This window comes from Suncus etruscus, chromosome 13 (genome assembly GCF_024139225.1).
Source record: "Suncus etruscus isolate mSunEtr1 chromosome 13, mSunEtr1.pri.cur, whole genome shotgun sequence".
Taxonomy (NCBI): domain Eukaryota; kingdom Metazoa; phylum Chordata; class Mammalia; order Eulipotyphla; family Soricidae; genus Suncus; species Suncus etruscus.
The window spans coordinates 9,220,926-9,237,938 of NC_064860.1; the positions used below are offsets into that span (position 1 = coordinate 9,220,926).

At 42.7% G+C, this 17,013-nt stretch overlaps 1 protein-coding gene across 1 annotated transcript in view; it reads left to right on the forward strand.

Annotated features, from left to right (window-relative positions):
- The first annotated feature begins 2,659 nt into the window (after positions 1-2,659).
- Positions 2,660-17,013, forward strand: part of TSPAN13 (tetraspanin 13) — a 42,301-nt gene continuing 27,947 nt past the window's right edge. Inside the window, exon 1 of the mRNA XM_049785703.1 lies at positions 2,660-2,917. Coding sequence (XP_049641660.1) covers positions 2,855-2,917 — 63 coding nt within the window. The 5' untranslated portion in view covers positions 2,660-2,854. The remainder of the gene's footprint in view (positions 2,918-17,013) is intronic.

Below are 17,013 nucleotides of genomic sequence, written 5' to 3' on the forward strand. Positions count from 1 at the left end.
CTATATTTTTTTACTCTTATCCTTTAAGGAAAAAAAATACAACTTACTGAACTTAAAAACAAATTACTGTAGTAGAATGCCTGTCTCGAATACAGGCAGGGGATGGAAGGGGGAGGGGGTAATGTTGCACTGGTGAAGGGGGGTGTTCTGGTTATGACTGTAACCCAAATATGATCATGTTACTTAAATAAAATTATATTTAATAAAAAAAAGAAAAAAAAAGAAGTAATGTCACTGATGGGTTAAGGCTCTTGTTTTACATCCCTCTGGCCAGGGGCTGGAATTCAGGGCACCATATTTGTTACAGGAAGCACAGTCAAGGATCATTCCTGTGTACAGAGCCAAGAATAGCTCCTGAGCATCACTAAGTGTCCCCCTTCCAACAAAGTACACGAAGGATTGGAGAAATTGTAGAGGGGACAAGGAACTTGCATTACAGGCAACCAACCAGGATTCATTCCTTGATACAACATGGGGTCCTCTGAGTCCAGCCTATAAGTGATCTCTTAGCACAAAATCAGGAGAAAGCCCTGAATAATGTGGAATATGGCCTCCAAACAAAACAAATAAGTAACATGATAAAAAGAATCAAATCGGGGTCAGAGAGATAGTATGGAGGTAAGGCATTTGCCTTGCATGTAGAAGGATGGTGGTTCGAATTCCGGCATCCCATATGGTCCCCTGAGCCTGCCAGGAGTGATTTTTGAGTGTAAGAACCCCTGAGCAATGCCGGGTGAGACCCAAAAACAAGAAAACAACAAACAACAATAAAAAATCAAATCTTTATCGACTTCACTTTGTGTCTGGAATAACAATAATTATTTAAAATTGTTAGATCTACCAATAGCAGTGACATTTGTTGAGCCCTTACTCCATACTAGATAACATGCAAAATGAGTTGACTTATTGTCACAATTCCTATTTATAGGTAAATAATAAATGCATTCATGTATTAGACATATAAATAAAGTGATGAATAACTAAAGTGAGTATAAGGTCGTTAATATCTATGTAATTTTTGTGTTTTTTAGGTCACACCTGGCAATGATCAGGGATTATTCCTGATTGTGCTCAGGAATCATTCCTGGAAGTGCTGTGATGACTCTTTTTTTTTTTTTTTTTTGGTTTTTGGGCCACACCCGGTGGTGCTCAGGGGTTACTCCTGGCTGTCTGCTCAGAAATAGCTCCTGGCAGGCACGGGGGACCATATGGGACACGGGATTCGAACCAACCACCTTTGGTCCTGGATCGGCTGCTTGCAAAGCAAACGCCGCTGTGCTATCTCTCCGGGGTGTGATGGCTCTTGTTATGGATGTGTGGGACCTAAGACAGGTTGACTGTATACAAAAAAAGCACCTTACTCACTGTACTATCTCTTTGGCCCCCATTAATAATTGCTTTAAGCTTTTATTTGTGAAAAGAAATTTGGATTTGGGAAACAAAATAATGAAATAACTTATTGACTTCCTTATTTATTTGTTTGTTTGTTTGGGGGCAGTTCTCAGGACTTACTCAGACTCTGTACTCAGAAATCTCTCCTGGTGAGCTTGGGGACCCTGTAGTTTTTCTGAGATTAAATCTGGGTTGGTTGCAAACAAAGCCAGGATTGTACCTTCTGTCCTATTATCCCCAGCTCCAATTTCTTTATTTCCTTTTGCATTAACAAAATTCATTAGTATTTTCCAAAAGCCTATAGATAAATATGGTTCTGATCAGAGTCCCAATTATATTTTTATACATATATAAACAGGTGCATTTATAAAATCTTATGAATTTTTTCTTTTATTTTAAAAAATACCTTTAAGCACCCTGATTACAAGCATGTTTGGGTTTTACTTATAAAAATAAAACAACCCCCCTTCACCAGTGAGTGCAACTTTCCCACCACCAGTGCCCTCCAGTTCCCTCTTCCCCCAACCCTTGCTGGTATTTAAGACAGGCCTTCTATTTCAGAGTCCCAATTATAGACCAGGCGCTTTTCCTATCTTCTGTTTGCCCCAGTTGAGGTCTCATTGTCACCTTTCACTCTTCTTCTTTATCTGCTCCCCTGCACCCATGCCAACCCAATTCAAATGCTCTTCAATTTGGTTCATTCCCTGAAGGGTTGCATGCATTCTTTTCTTCCAACCAGGCCAGCTGTTTCCATTGGTAAAAATCTTCAACACGGTGCCACGTCACCCGCTGGGTCACCAGCAGGGCGTCATCCTTGCTGTCATCATTGCTCAGAGCCCAGAGGGCAGATCACCTGCTTCCCAGCAAACTGAGACAAGGCCTCTAGCTGGGACCTTTGACTGCTGCAATGCAATGGCGCGCCCAGGCCGCCTAGCCCTGCCCCTCTCCCGGCTGGCTAAGCGCACTCATTTGCATCTTTCTACCTTTGTCCTCATCGGTGGCCAATCAGCGCGCGGGGCGGGACGAGAAGGCGGGCGGGCGGGGCTTCTTCCGGCTGAGCGCACTGATTGGCTTCTTTTCTACCTTTGTTCATCACAGGTGGGCCAATCAGCGTGCGGGGCGGGGCGAGGAGCGAGCGAGGCTGGCTGCGAGCCCCGATTTGCATCTTTCTACCTTTGTTCCCGCCGACGGCCAATCAGCGTGCGGGTGGGCGGGGCTAAGAGGGCCTGGTGGGCGGGGCCCCGGCTGGTGCTGGAACGGCCGCAGGTTCCCGACAAGGTCCGGGTGTCCGAGCTCTGCGATCGCCGTGCTGCACCGCGCCGCACCCCTGCTTTTGCTGTTCTGCTACCCCGCCTGGGCCAGCGCCCCCCAAAATCTGCCCCCCCCAAAAAAGCAAGCTCGATTCAAGAAGGCTGACCTAGCCAGATTCCCCTGCGGCCGCCGGGATCCGCAGGCGCCCAAGATGGTTTGCGGGGGCTTCGCGTGCTCCAAGAACTGCCTGTGCGCGCTCAATCTGCTCTACACCGTGAGTACCCGGGGTGGGGGGTCTCCCGCAGGAGGGTTTTTTTGCTCCTTTTTTTTATGCACCTGCTCGATTGCACCCTGGGCTGCCTGGCCGGAGACGCTCTAGTTGCATCTCCAGCTGCTGGGCTCTTGCCACTCGTTTTTTGCACGCCCCCGGCCTGCCCTCGCCGGGTGCCATCAATGCATTGCTTGGTGCAAGGTTGGCCTCGCTTCTGGGGCCCCCTGATTGTCTCTGCCACCTCTCTCCACCCCGCCACCCCCATCCCCAAGGCCCTGTGTTTGTATTTCTCAGCCTCACCTTTCTTGCCCAGATAGATCCCTGGCCTTTCTGCTTTTTTACCCCACCCGAGCCTGGCTTGCAAACAAACACCTTCTGGGGTTGCGGGATTTGGAGGCTGGAGAACCCCATCTTCCTCCCACCCCCATCCCCATACATAGATACACTCCCCATCTTGAGGATTGAGGACAGTTAAGCCAAATTTGCTGGGTCTGGCAGGATTCCGAGGTGGTGGCATATGGTTGCTGTGGGTGTGGGTCTCCCAACCATGCTTTATGCTTTTTCTGGGATTTTTTTTTTTTAATATTGAGGTCATGGAGAAGGTGGACAGGATATCCGCATCTTTCGAAGTTTTTTAGGTCGTTACATAAAGGGATACCCCACCCCCCCTGTGGGAACCCATGCTGGATGTTTTTTGCATGTGTTTCCCCCTTTGCATGGCTGAGATCTATTGAAAGGCTTCTTTGGCCCTCTAGCCTCTAGGCCTTTGGAATGGGCAGATTGCAGCCTGCCTTTTGTGGCTTAGAAGGTGCGATTCAGGATGACCCCAAGGATGGGGGGAGCAAGTAGTTATTGATTGCCTCCTTGGCCCCACCCCTGTTTGACCAAACGCATGCTCTGAAGGCCCCCTGATGGGCAAGGGAATCTAGTTAACATGTCAGAGTTAAGATCATCTGTAATATTTAATAAAATCTAATATTTAATATGATATAATATTTAAGATGATCTATGATATTTAAGATAATCTACCTTGGGGTAACCAAGGGAATTAGGGAATTTGGAACACCTTGACCTAGCTGGTAATAAGTCCAGCAGCCCAAGACTAGAAGTGGGATGCCATCAATGGATATCATTTCTGCAGGCTTTGCTTCCTAGAGGGAAGAAACTTCCTCCTCTGTCTCCTTTCTTCCATCCTCTATCCCTTCTATAAATACACCTGGCGTGTTCCAGCTCCCACCCTGAAAACAAACCCCGTTTCCTGCCTTAGTAGAGAGCTGGCCATCTGTGCGAGCTTAGGTTACAGGCCTGGATTGAAGAGGCTGCTTGTGGAAAGAGTGAGAGACAGAGAGAGAGAAAGAGAGAGAGAGAAGAGAGAGACAGAGACAGAGAGAAGAGAGAGAGAGAGAGAGAGAGAGAGAGAGAGAGAGAGAGAGAGAGAGAGACAGAGAGAGACAGAGAGAGAGAGAGAGACAGAGACAGAGAGGCAGAGAGAGAAAGTAGAGTGAGGCTGGCTTCTTTACCGCTGCCATTCCTTTGTGTGAGTGTGTGTGTGTGTGTGTGTGTGTGTGTGTGTGTGTGTGTGTGTGTGTGTGTGTGTGTGTTTGTGTACGAGACTGCAGAGCCTTAAATCCTAGAATCAAGTCTCCTTCTCTGGCTAGTCTGAAGGAATCTATCCGACCAGCAATTGTCACTGAGGATAGACTTGGAGACCAAATTCAGAAATGCCTTTTTGCCATACACAGCTTCTTGCAGTTGGAGATCTACTTGGAGTCTGATCAAACTCCACCTTTGTCTCACCTGAAGCCTGCTTATCACATTGAGTATTAAGTAAATGCTGAGTAATTCTCCAGGTATTTTCTCTTATTACTTCATGAGCTGCTTAGAAATTCTTAGTCCCTACTTTGTGCCCTGGCTTCTCTACCCTCCACCGCCATGAATAGTACCTATCTGTTCACTAGATGCTTCACTTTATTATTCATTTTTTTAGTCATATCTTCTTTATGTCAGCACCATGGTTACAAACATGTTTGTAGTTGGGGTTCAGTCATAAAGAGAACACCTCCCCAGTGCAACCTTCCCACCACCAATCCCCCCCCCCATCTCCCTCCTCCCTTGCCCCCTGCCTGTATTCTGGACTGGCATTCTAATTCTCTCACACACAGTAAAATCCCTGCTTTGCAGGCTTAATTGAAAGTGCAATATGCATATTGCAACATATTGCTATATGTTTTATAATTGTATAATGAATATAAGTCATGCATAATATACACCTGTAAAGGAAATACGCGTGAATGCAAAGAATTTATCAAATATGTAGAGTGTATAGTTTATGATATGTGGTGTAGACGTAAAAGGTAAGTTATTTTACGCTGAAAATTTATTGTGTTGTATCATTTCTAGTTGCCTTTACAGTGTTACTAGCAAGGTGAAAATGTTACTAACATTCAGCCATATCATTCTAAATTAGTCACTTTTAAAGCATATCCTCTTGATTTTTAATAGTGAGGCAGAAAAATGTAATGAGGTGAACAGTCGCAGCCTTGTAAGAATGTTAAGCTCTTTTAAAAAGGTATTTCCCCAAACAAATTAGTGTCTATTTATATATGGTGTGCATCTTTAAATATATTCACAGTTTGAACCGGCGGTCTATGCCAACTAAGTGAAACATTAAATTAGTAAGTAGATGGTTGAAAATTTGTCACTGCTGGTGTTGAGATCCCAACCTAAATTGTGGTCACTATCTTATCTTAAGGTAGGGGTTACAGACACAAATAGTTTATACTAAAAAGTTTCTGAATCTGGGCAGGAGAGATAGTACAGTAGGGTAGGATACTTTGCTTTGCATCTGACCTAACCAGGTTCTATCCCCAGCATCATGTATGGCAGGAGGAATTGCTGAATGCAGAACCAGGAGCTCTGAGCGTCTCCCCACAAAAGTTTCTGAACGTGTAACCAAAAGTTAAATTTAGCATCAACGACATAATGAATCCTAGGTGATTCAGGCAGCATTTACCCATGTTGAATTTCCCTGGTGAAAAATAATCGCCAAGTGGAAAAAGTTAAAGGAACCCTGACTTAGATTTTGTCTCTGTTGTCTCTCATAATATTTTAAGATAGGTTGTGTGAGGTGAGGTAGTTGGGGGAGAGATTGAAATCTAGAGACTCATGACTTTGTAGGGTCTAATCACCGTCTGGGTAACTACTTTTCTGTGTGCTCCTAATTCATTCTGAGGTCTTTTATAAAAGTGAGTAAAGCCACGATTGTGTATGGGAGTGGCAGGGGTAAAGGCCACGAACAGCCGTGAACCACGTTGCCCTTGCATCTGTATTTTCTTTTTTTTTGGTTTTTGGGTCACACCCGGCGGTGCTCAGGGGTTACTCCTGGCTGTCTGCTCAGAAATAACTCCTGGCAGGCACGGGAGACCATATGGGACACCGGGATTCGAACCAACCACCTTAGGTTCTGGATCGGCTGCTTGCAAGGCAAGCACCGCTGTGCTCTCTCTACGGGCCCGCATCTGTATTTTCTTGAGAGGAACTTGGGACTTTCCCAGTCAAAGTGGCCATCCATATATTACGGTAGCCTGCTATGAGCCCATGCCTATAGCAGAGATCATGCTCCAGCATAGATCCTGTTGTTAAAATAGTGGAGAAGGCTGCTATGAGCCCATGCCTATAGCAGAGATCATGCTCCAGCATAGATCCTGTTGTTAAAATAGTGGAGAAGGAACACTTCCCGAACTTGTCAAGGCCCTTTTTTGTTTGTTTTTGGGCCACATCCAGCCATGCTCAGGGGTTATTCCTGGCGCTGCTCAGGAATTATTCCTGGCTGTGCTCTGGGAAATATGGGTTACCAGAAATTGAGAATGGGTCAGCCAAGGTAAGAGTGCTGTGCTACCTGTTCGTTGTTCTTATGGTCTAGTGCAGTGCTCGGCAACGTTTTTTTTTTTTTTCAACTGAGCCAAATCTTGCCAAAACCACGATTGAAATTTATTTTGAGAGCCACATTATTATTATTATTATTATTATTATTATTATTATTACTACTACTACTATTATTATTATTTTATTATTATTTTTGGTTTTTGGGTCACACCCGGCAATGCTCAGGGGTTATTCCTGGCTCCGGCCTCCCCCCTTTTTTTTTTGGTGTTTGGGTCACACTCTGCAGCGCTCAGGGGTTACTCCTGGCTCTACGCTCAGAAATTGCCCCCGGCAGGCTTGGGGGACCATATGGGATGCCGGGATTCGAACCAGTGACATTCCGCATGCAAGGCAAACGCCTTACCGCTGTGCATCTCTCCGGCCCCTATTTTTTGGGAGGTGGGGAGTGTTTGGGTTTTGGCTGCACACAGGGCGCGCACTGACAGGCTAGGAGCAGAGTCCTGACTCCTGGAGCGGCCGCCCCGCACACAGCAGACACAGCAGAGCCAAATTAAAAGTGTAAAGAGCCACATGTGGCTCGCGAGCCGCAGGTTGCCAACCACTCTTCTAGTGGATCACTAGTCCAAGGTGCCATTTATTTTGTTATTATTATTTATTGATTGGTTTGAATGTGTAGGATTCCTTTTACTGATCAGCTATGTTAGTGTAGTGAATAGGAGGAAGTTACAGTCTGTTCATGTACCTTCATAAGAAAGAGAGTGACTTGACTTTGGAACTTCTTAGATTTAAACTAACTGAAAATGCCTCCTGTGTGCAGGGCACTGTCCTCTGACAAGATGGCAGTGAACCACTACTATCTTTGAATCCAACATCTTTGTTTTCTTTTTGGCTTTGTTTGGGAGGCACATCCAGCCAGGCTCTGGGGTTACTCCTGGCTCTGCACTTGGGAAGCACTCCTGGTGGTGCTCAGGGAATCATATGAACCCAGGTTGACCGAAAAAAGGCAAGCACGATACCTTCTCTATTTTTGCTCCGGAAAATTAATCTTTCTTGAAGCCCCTCCTTTCTCTTTCTTTCTTTCTTTCTTTCTTTCTTTCTTTCTTTCTTTCTTTCTTTCTTTCTTTCTTTCTTTCTTTCTTTCTTTCTTTCTTTCTTCTTTCTTTCTTCTTCTTCTTTCTTTCTTTCTTCTTTCTTTTCTTTCTTTCTTCTTTCTTTCTTTCTTTCTTTCTTTCTTTCTTCTTTCTTCTTTTCTTTCTTTCTTTCTTTCTTTCTTCTTCTTTCTTTCTTTCTTTCTTTCTTTCTTTCTTTCTTTCTTTTTCTTTCTTTCTTTCTTTCTTTCTTTCTTCTTTCTTTTCTTTTCTTCCTTCTTTCCTTTCTTCTTCTTTCTTCTTCCTTTTCTTTCTTTCTTTCTTTCTTTCTTTCTTTCTTTTCTTCCTTCTTCCTTCCTTCCTTCCTTCCTTCCTTCCTTCCTTCCTTCCTTCCTCCTTCCTTCTTTCTTCTCTTCTTTCTTTCTTTTTCTTTCTTTCTTTCTTTCTTCTTATCTATCTCTTTTTCTCTTTTTCCTGCTGGCAAAGAGGTTTCAAGATAAAAAGAGGCAGGGGCCAAGAGCTATAGCACAATGGTAGGCATTTGCCTTGCATGCGGCTGACCTGGGATCCCTGGCATCCCATACGATCCCCTGCCAGGAATGATTTCTCTTTCTTTTCTTTCTTTCTCTTTTCTTTCTTTCTTTTCTTTCTTTCTTCTTTCTTTCTTTCTTTTCTTTCTTTCTTTCTTTTTTTCTTTCTTTCTTCTTTCTTTCTTTCTTTCTTTCTTTCTTCTTTCTTTCTTTCTTTCTTTCTTTCTTTCTTTCTTTCTTTCTTTCTATTCTGCAGCCTATCCCTTATGTCAATGCCTTTCTTCAGTAAACAATCTGCTTTTATTGCACGGAAAATATAAACAAATACAAGGGCAAATACCTATTTAGTAAAAACAAAGTTGCATGCAACAGAGGCATTAATTACAATTGAGGAAAGGGCTAACTGAAGTGTCAACATTTTAGCAGCAGGGGACTCTAAGTGAGAGAAGGTGGTGGAATGAAGCAGATATGGTTGAAATCAAATTGCATGGGTCTTTTTCATACTGCTTGGGATGGAAATTTAAATGGCAGCTCTTCCTTCTAGTTTTGTTTATTTTCAGTAGCTCACTGAAGATCATTTTGTTGTTGTTTGGGGACCACACCTTGGGTAGTACTCAGGGCTTACTCATGAGCAGTGCTCAGGTGACTCTATGTGGTGCATGGGCTTGAACCCAGGTCAGCAGAGCCGCAAGGCAAGTACCATACCTACTGTACTGTTTCCAACTCACTTTTAAAGAGTATTTTGATGGAAAGCGTTTGACAAATAAGAGAAACAGGGCTCAGAGAGATAGCACAGCGGCGTTTGCCTTGCAAGCAGCCGATCCAGGACCAAAGGTGGTTGGTTCGAATCCCGGTGTCCCATATGGTCCCTGTGCCTGCCAGGAGCTATTTCTGAGCAGACAGCCAGGAGTAACCCCTGAGCACCGCTGGGTGTGGCCCAAAAACCAAAAAAAAAAAAAAAAAAAAAAAAGAGAGAGAAACAAAGTAAAGATTAAAACTATGTATGAGTAAAATATCATTACTGCAGCTGATGTCAGTGTTGCCTGCATGGATGTGGCTAAAATGACACAAACTATGGTGGCTGGTGCCTAATATGTGACATAATGTGATATTTTATGATTTTTTTTTGTGGGGGGGATTTTGGTTTTTGGGTCACACCCGGCGGTGCTCCGGGTTGATTCCTGGCTCTACACTCAGAAATTGCTCCTGGCAGGCACAGGGGACCATTTGGGATGCTGGCATTCGAACCACCAACCATCCTCTATCAGCTGCATGCAAGGCAGCCCTATGTCTGTGCTGTCTCTCTGGTCCCGAATGTTTTTCTTTTTTTAATATTGTAGTTTATGCCTGGGCCCTGGGAAAGTTCTAGGTTTTGAGGATCCAAATCTGAGGCTGCTATATTTGCATGAGATCTGTTCTTTTGAACTTTGTGCCTGGCTTCCAAGTAGGCAATATTTTCCAGATCTGTAATACTTGTGCTTATTCTTTTTTTTTTTTTTTAATTTTGTTTTTGGGGCCCACCCATGCTGCTCAAGGGTTACTCCTGGCCCTCTGCTCAGAAATTGCTCCTGGCCAGCTCAGGGGGCCCTACAGGGTGCCAGTAATCAAACTTAAATCAGCCTGTGTAAAGCAAACTCCCTACCAGCTGTTCTATTGCTTGTGTCTCTTAAGCAGTAAACAAGATTTTTGCAATTGAACTGCTGATATACATATGTTCTTGTGTGTATGAAGAGATCAGATTAAGAAAGTCATTTTAGGGCTGGAGAGATAGCATGGAGGTAAGGCATTTGCCTTTCATGCAGGAGGTCATGGTTCGAATCCTGGCATCCCATATGGTCCCCCGTGCCTGCCAGGAGCAATTTTTGAGCCTGGAGCCAGGAATAACCCCTGAGCACTGCTGGGTGTGACCCAAAAACCACAAAAAAAAAAAAAAGTCATTTTAGAGGAGCGGGAGATTGCTCAGGGGCTAGAAAAATGTCTGCCTTGATTTTTAAGGTTTTTTCTTTCTACTTCCCCCATATTTTGCTGTGCTTGTACAAACAACTGCTGCACACACACCATTTCTATTGTATTTTTTTTTATTTCTATCTAAAAAAAATAAGAGCTTACTAAACTATCTGCTATTGTATTAATGACTTTGTTGGAGATACAATAATTTTCAGAAATATTTTTCATCTTTCTTTTTTCTTTTCTTTCATTTTATTTTTTGGTTTATCTTTTTGTTTTTCTTTCTAATTTTTTTCTTTCTTATCTTGAAACAAATGTATTATTACCGGTTATGTCAACTATGTGATGCATTTTTTTCAAATAAAAAAATAAACATAAAAATGCCTTGGTAGTTTGAGGCCTCCATGGTTTCTATACCTGATGTCCTTTGCATGAAGGCAAATGACCTACCTGCGGTATTATTATTAAATTGTTTATCAAAAATTATTATCAAATTATCAAATTTTTAACTCTACCACCTACAGAGTAATTTTGAATTTGAATACCAACTTTATAACTCCCTCCTCACTTGGGATTTCACCTTGTGCAAAATAATGATTCTCAATGTTAAAAAGCTTCAGTATTTTAAAATTAATAATTTTGTGAGACTTTTTCACCTCAAAGAATTTTTATGATGATAAAATAAGTGGACATAGAAAAAGTATGTGATACTTACTACAGATACTTACTACAGAAAGAAAAAAGATCTTCAAGCTAACAGGCTAGTTAGTGCATTATTAGTTCAAATGACAGCAACAGTAATATTCCCCACAACAGTTATCTCAGCCCTTCAGTTGTAAGTAACAATGAAGTATGATAAATGATAAGTGTTGTGTGTGATCTGCTTCAGTCAAAGAAAAGTAGATTTCAGGGCCGAAGAGATAGCACATTACTTTGCATGCAGCAGATCAGAACGGATGGTGGTTCAAATCCCAGCATCTCCTATGGTCCCCTATGCCTGCCAGGAGCGATTTCTGAGCGTAGAGTCAGGAGTAACCCCTGAGTGCTGCCAGGTATGGACCCCCCTCAAAAAAAAAAAAAAAGAAAAAAAAAAGAAGTAGATTTAGTACAGTTGCTTTTAAATTACTGCTTTGGACATTTTTCAAAGTCTCGATTATTTATTTTTCAAATTCCTTTTTATATCTTAATGAGAGATTAGATTAATGTTTTTCCAATGACCTCATTCATGTTCATGCTACTGTTAAAATAATTAAGTGATCTGAATATCTGCATTTGAACGGAAATGATTCACCATGAAAAGAACCAGCAGTTTTTACTTAATGCTTTTTTTTGTGCTATTATTTGAGTCTGCCTTTTACCAAATGTTTCTAAAATTTCCCAATTTTTGATTGAAATTATAGAATGTCAGAAGGGTGCCATTGTACCTTGGAGAAACAGTGTGTCTGCTGTGCTGGAATTTGGATTTAGGTCTCATGCATGCAAGGTGTGTGTGTTATTATTGAGCCACATCTCCAACTCTAGGCCATTTGGGGGGGTGCAGGGTCACATCTGGTGGTGTGCCAGGATTCCTGGCACTCTGCTCAGGAATCATTCCTGGTGGATTCAGGGGGCCATGTTGGATGTTGGGTATTGAACCTGAGTTGGCCTAATGAAAGCAAGCACCCTACCCACTGTGCCATCACTTTGGCTTCCTTATGCGATTTATTTTACTCCAAGTGAGTTACTGATTTTCACCAAGTTTAATTATGTAATTAAACGACATTTCTAAAGGGCCAGAGTGGTAGTATGGCGGTAACACACTTGTTCTGAATGCTTCTGACCCCAGAATCACATATGATCTGTCCCCTTGAACTAACAGGAGCTACTCCTGGACACTGTTGGGTGTGGCACCCACCTCTCCCTTTCTGCACCCCCAAAGTAAAAGATTTCTGAGAAACATACTTGAGAAAAATTACATATCAGTTCACATGTGAAGATTTAATTTTTCTAGTCTTGGGAGATTTTAAAAAACGTCCATGAGAATGGTAGTGTTGGCAAATGATACTAGAAGTTTGGTGGTGTGGAACATTTATGAAAGCTGATTTTACATTTCACACCAGTGCGTATCAACCAAAAAATTAAGATTATAAAAGTGGATTCTTTCACATTAAGCACATATGAATTACTGGTGAATAATACCTGTTAGATATAGTTTCTTTTTTATTACATTTCACTGCATTTTATCCTCCAAACTTGCTACTGTAAAATGAATAATTCTTTTATTTCCTCCCATTTTTTGTGGTGCTGGGATTAAATTTAGTAACTCACATATACAAGATATATAAAAAAATTCCTTTATGTCCTGTGTACTAAACCATCTGGCTTTTTTTTTTTTAAGTTTCTAGGTTTCAAAAAATATATATATATATTTGGTTTTTGGGCCACACCCGGCGATGCTCAGGGGTTACTCCTGGCTGTCTGCTCAGAAATAGCTCCTGGCAGGCACGGGGGACCATATGGGACACCGGGATTTGAACCAACCACCTTTGGCCCTGGATCGGCTGCTTGCAAGGCAAACACCGCTGTGCTATCTCTCCGGGCCCCTCAAAAATATTTTTTAATTCATTTTACATTCATTTTCTTTTTATTGTGGCAGGGGCCACATCTGGAAGTGCTGGTGGAACATGTGATGCTTTGGGGATCGAACTCAGTACCTCCTAAATAGATGCTTAGTCACGTGTTTTCCCACTGGAGTGCTCCAGCAAAATAAATAATCTAAGTTTACTTGGATTCACAGATCGCAAACTCCTGTAGAGGGACTGAGGATCCCACCCTCATTGGATGTGGTGGTCTGTAATCCATCCCCAATCTCTATTGAACGCTCAATTCTCAGGGGGCTGGGAAGGGTAGAGAGATTGACAAGTACCTTTCTCCAGCCAATGTAGTCTAGGTGGGCCTTTTTCATGTAAAAAGGAGGTGGGTGAAAGAAGACCTATACTGGGAGCTGAGGAAGGTCTTTGTATTGGGTAAAGCAGGATCTAATCCCATAATGCTCTCATTGCCTTTGTGGAGCCAAGGATCTAAACACTTGGAGCAGAATGCCTACTGCCAGTCACCCCACTAATTAGTTATTCTAGAAAGATCTTCGGTACATTTTTGTTTGTTTGTTTCTTTTGGGGCCAAATCCAGGGGTGCCCAAGGGTTAACTCCTAGTGGATGGACTCTAGCTAGGCAAGAGTTCTACCTGCTGTACTGAGTTCCAGCCCTCTTTTTTTTTTTTTTTTTTTTAAAAATACAACTTTAAATTGAGAATGAGCTCAATCTGTTTTATCATTGACACACCCCTACTTTCTGGCTTTGGAGATAACATTTGTGTTTCTTGCTCTTCCCTCCCCTGAAACATTAACTTACAAATTGATCAAAAACAAAAACAAAAACAATCTTATCATGTTTATTCTTTTGAGCTCTGGTGGCGTTGAACACAGAATTTCTATTTTTTAATGCTTCCTTTTGTTTTGTTTTTGGGCAACACTTGGTGGTTCTTGGGGCCTACTTCTGTGAAGCTGAGGGACCTTGTGACACCAGGGATTAAATTTGGGTCAACTGCTTGCAAGATAAGTGCCTTATCTCTTAATTGTCTCTTTGGTCCTGTAACTATTTCTTCAATAAATTTGCAGAGGTTACAGACGTCTTCTCATGAGACATATAATATACCTAATGAAAACCTACATGAAAACGATACTGTATTTTCTGGCGTATAAGACGACTGGACGTATAAGATGACCCCCTAATTTTGCAGTTAACGCATAGGTTTAGGCCTCTATTCGCTGTATCAGACAGAACGTTCCTGTGCTGCAATTGTATGTCCCACAGTGAGCCAATCACAACAAGCAAAGGTTCAAAGGTCATACTGTCCTAGACTTTCTCTCTGACTCTGGCCACTTTGAGCAGGCTTTTGACAGTGTAGATTCAGGTCCAGAACATTGTCTAATTTGCATGCATCAAAAGCCTGCTTGGATTGGCTGAGTCAGAGAGGCGGTCCGAGCAGCCTTGCAGTGATTGGTCCCTTATTATAGGCACCTTTTCTGGCAATTCCCTGGTGGTGCCAGTTAATCTCCCCCACTACATGAACCAAACAAACACCCCATCCTCGGACCCTAGAACTGAACCACCAACACGGTTAGCTGGGTTTTGTCAGTAGTGGCCCCCAGATCTCCTGAGTACTGTTTGGGAGCCCTCAAAAAAGAGATTTGGAAACTCTGGCCTGATTTTCTTTTTTTTTTTGTTTTGTTTAGGGGCATATTGAAACATTTTTCGGGATATACGTATAAGACGACCCCCGATTTTTGGTTGACTTTTTTTTTTGTTTGTTTGTTTCAAAAGTCGTCTTATACGCCGGAAAAATATGGTACATTGACCTAAATTGAATCCAAAAACCTTTTTTTTTTTTTTTGGTTTTTCGGGCCGCACCCGTTAGATGCTCAGGGGTTACTCCTGGCTACGTGCTCAGAAATTGCCCCTGGCTTGGGGGGACCATATGGGACGCCAGGGGATCGAACCGTGGTCCTTTCCTTGGCTAGCGCTTGTAAGGCAGACACCTTACCTCTAGCGCCACCTCGCCGGCCCCGAATCCAAAAATCTTGCCAAATACTTTCAAATCTTAAAATAATACAAATTCCTTTTGCCAGTGACAAGTCTGCTATGGTTTTTGAGTTTTTTTTTTTTTTTTTTTTTTTTTTGGTTTTTGGGCCACACCCTGTGACGCTCAGGGGTTACTCCTGGCTATGCGCTCAGAAGTTGCTCCTGGCTTCTTGGGGGACCATATGGGACTCCGGGGGATCGAACCGCGGTCCGTCCTAGGCTAGCGCAGGCAAGGCAGGCACCTTACCTCCAGCGCCACCGCCCGCACTTGGATTCTTTATATTACTAGTCTAACAATTTTTTTTTGGGCTTTTGTAGATTGATATTAAGGGGGAAACCACCCTCCTTGGTGTGAGGATTTTGCTCTCAATCATATTTGGGGGCCAATGAGATGCTTGGATTGAACTGGGGCCCCTGCATGCAATGCATGTACTTTAGTCCTCTACACCTGCTTCTTGGTCCTAACATAAATATTTTCCAAGATGAACCCCAGTAATTTTTTTTTCATGAATTCCATTATTTATATTAATTGAGGGCCCGGAGAGATAGCACAGCGGCGTTTGCCTTGCAAGCAGCCGATCCAGGACCAAAGGTGGTTGGTTTGAATCCCGGTGTCCCATATGGTCCCCTGTGGCTGCCAGGAGCTACTTCTGAGCAGACAGCCAGGAGTAACCCCTGAGCACCGCCGGGTGTGACCCCAAAACAAAAACAAACAAACAAAAATATAATATTAATTGAACATTAACAACAGTGAAGAAACACTGAAGCCTCCATTTTTTCTGGTTGAAGAGAGATAATAAGCAAACAAGTAAATACATTATTCATTATATAGTGGTATGGAGAAAAGTAGAGTAAGAAGAGCAAGGAGTGATAGGGTATTGGGTGGAGCGAATGGGTTAGTACAGAGTTTCCTGTATGGTGGTCAGACTTTCAGGCATGTATCAAAAGCATTGAAATAAAAACTTAAAGTAAATGGACATCGGGGGAAAATAGGGTTTTTTATAGAAGAAATGGCCTTCAAAAAGATCCTGGTAGAGAAATATTCCAGGCTTACACAGCGCACAGAGGGGCGTCCTATATGGTTGTATCAGAGTGGGGGGAAGAATGGGGGAGGACCTTATCAGAATCTTGTGTACCAAATTATTAAGGAACTGCAGAGTATTATAAGGATTTGACCTATTCCAGTGAGAGAATGTGTAAACTATCTGTGAGTTTGGCATGGTTTTCATATTAAAATACTATCCAGCTGGTTCCGTTGTGATAGTACACTGGCTAAGGTGCTTGCCTTGCATGTGGCTGACATCCCTTATGGTCCCCAAGCATCTCCAAGAGTAATTTCTGAGTGCAGAGCTAGGGTAACCCCTGAGCATCTCTGGGTCTGAGCCCCTGAGCATCTCTGGGTCTGAGCCCCTTCCTTATCTGAAATACTCGTTAAATTATTTTTTGAAAACAGTACACCCATTGAATTGAGACTAGATTACAGTCAGGAATTGTGGAAATAGTGATGCTGTTTGGGACGAGGCTGTGTAGCCTTGAACTAGTATGAGAACAGAACAGTGAATAAAAGAGAATTGAATTTGGGTATGTTTATATTTTTAAGAGGTGACCAACTGTAATTTCCTGGTGGATTTGAATAGTGTTCAGATGAAGACATGAGTCATGATTACTTATGATTTATGACTTCAGCAGTTAAAGGGACTGATTTGCTAGTGTCAGGAGTGGAGCATGAACTAAGAGTTCATGATTACTTGTGTGGTCCAGCAGATAGCAAAGAAGAGATATCAAGTGTTAAACCTGGGATGAAGGAAAAGGGCGTGGCTGGAGTGTAAATTCAAGGAGCCCTCAGCAGACAGAATTGTAAAGCTAAGATGGGTTAAAAACAAATGAGTGAGGCTAGAAGGAGAAAGGACAGTGATACCCAGATTGAACCCAGGACATTCAGGAAGTTCTAAGGATCCAAGGAAAGAGACTGAGTAGGAATGGCTAGTTTTGAGTTTTATAAGTCATGCAGAGGAGCTATTACCCTCTA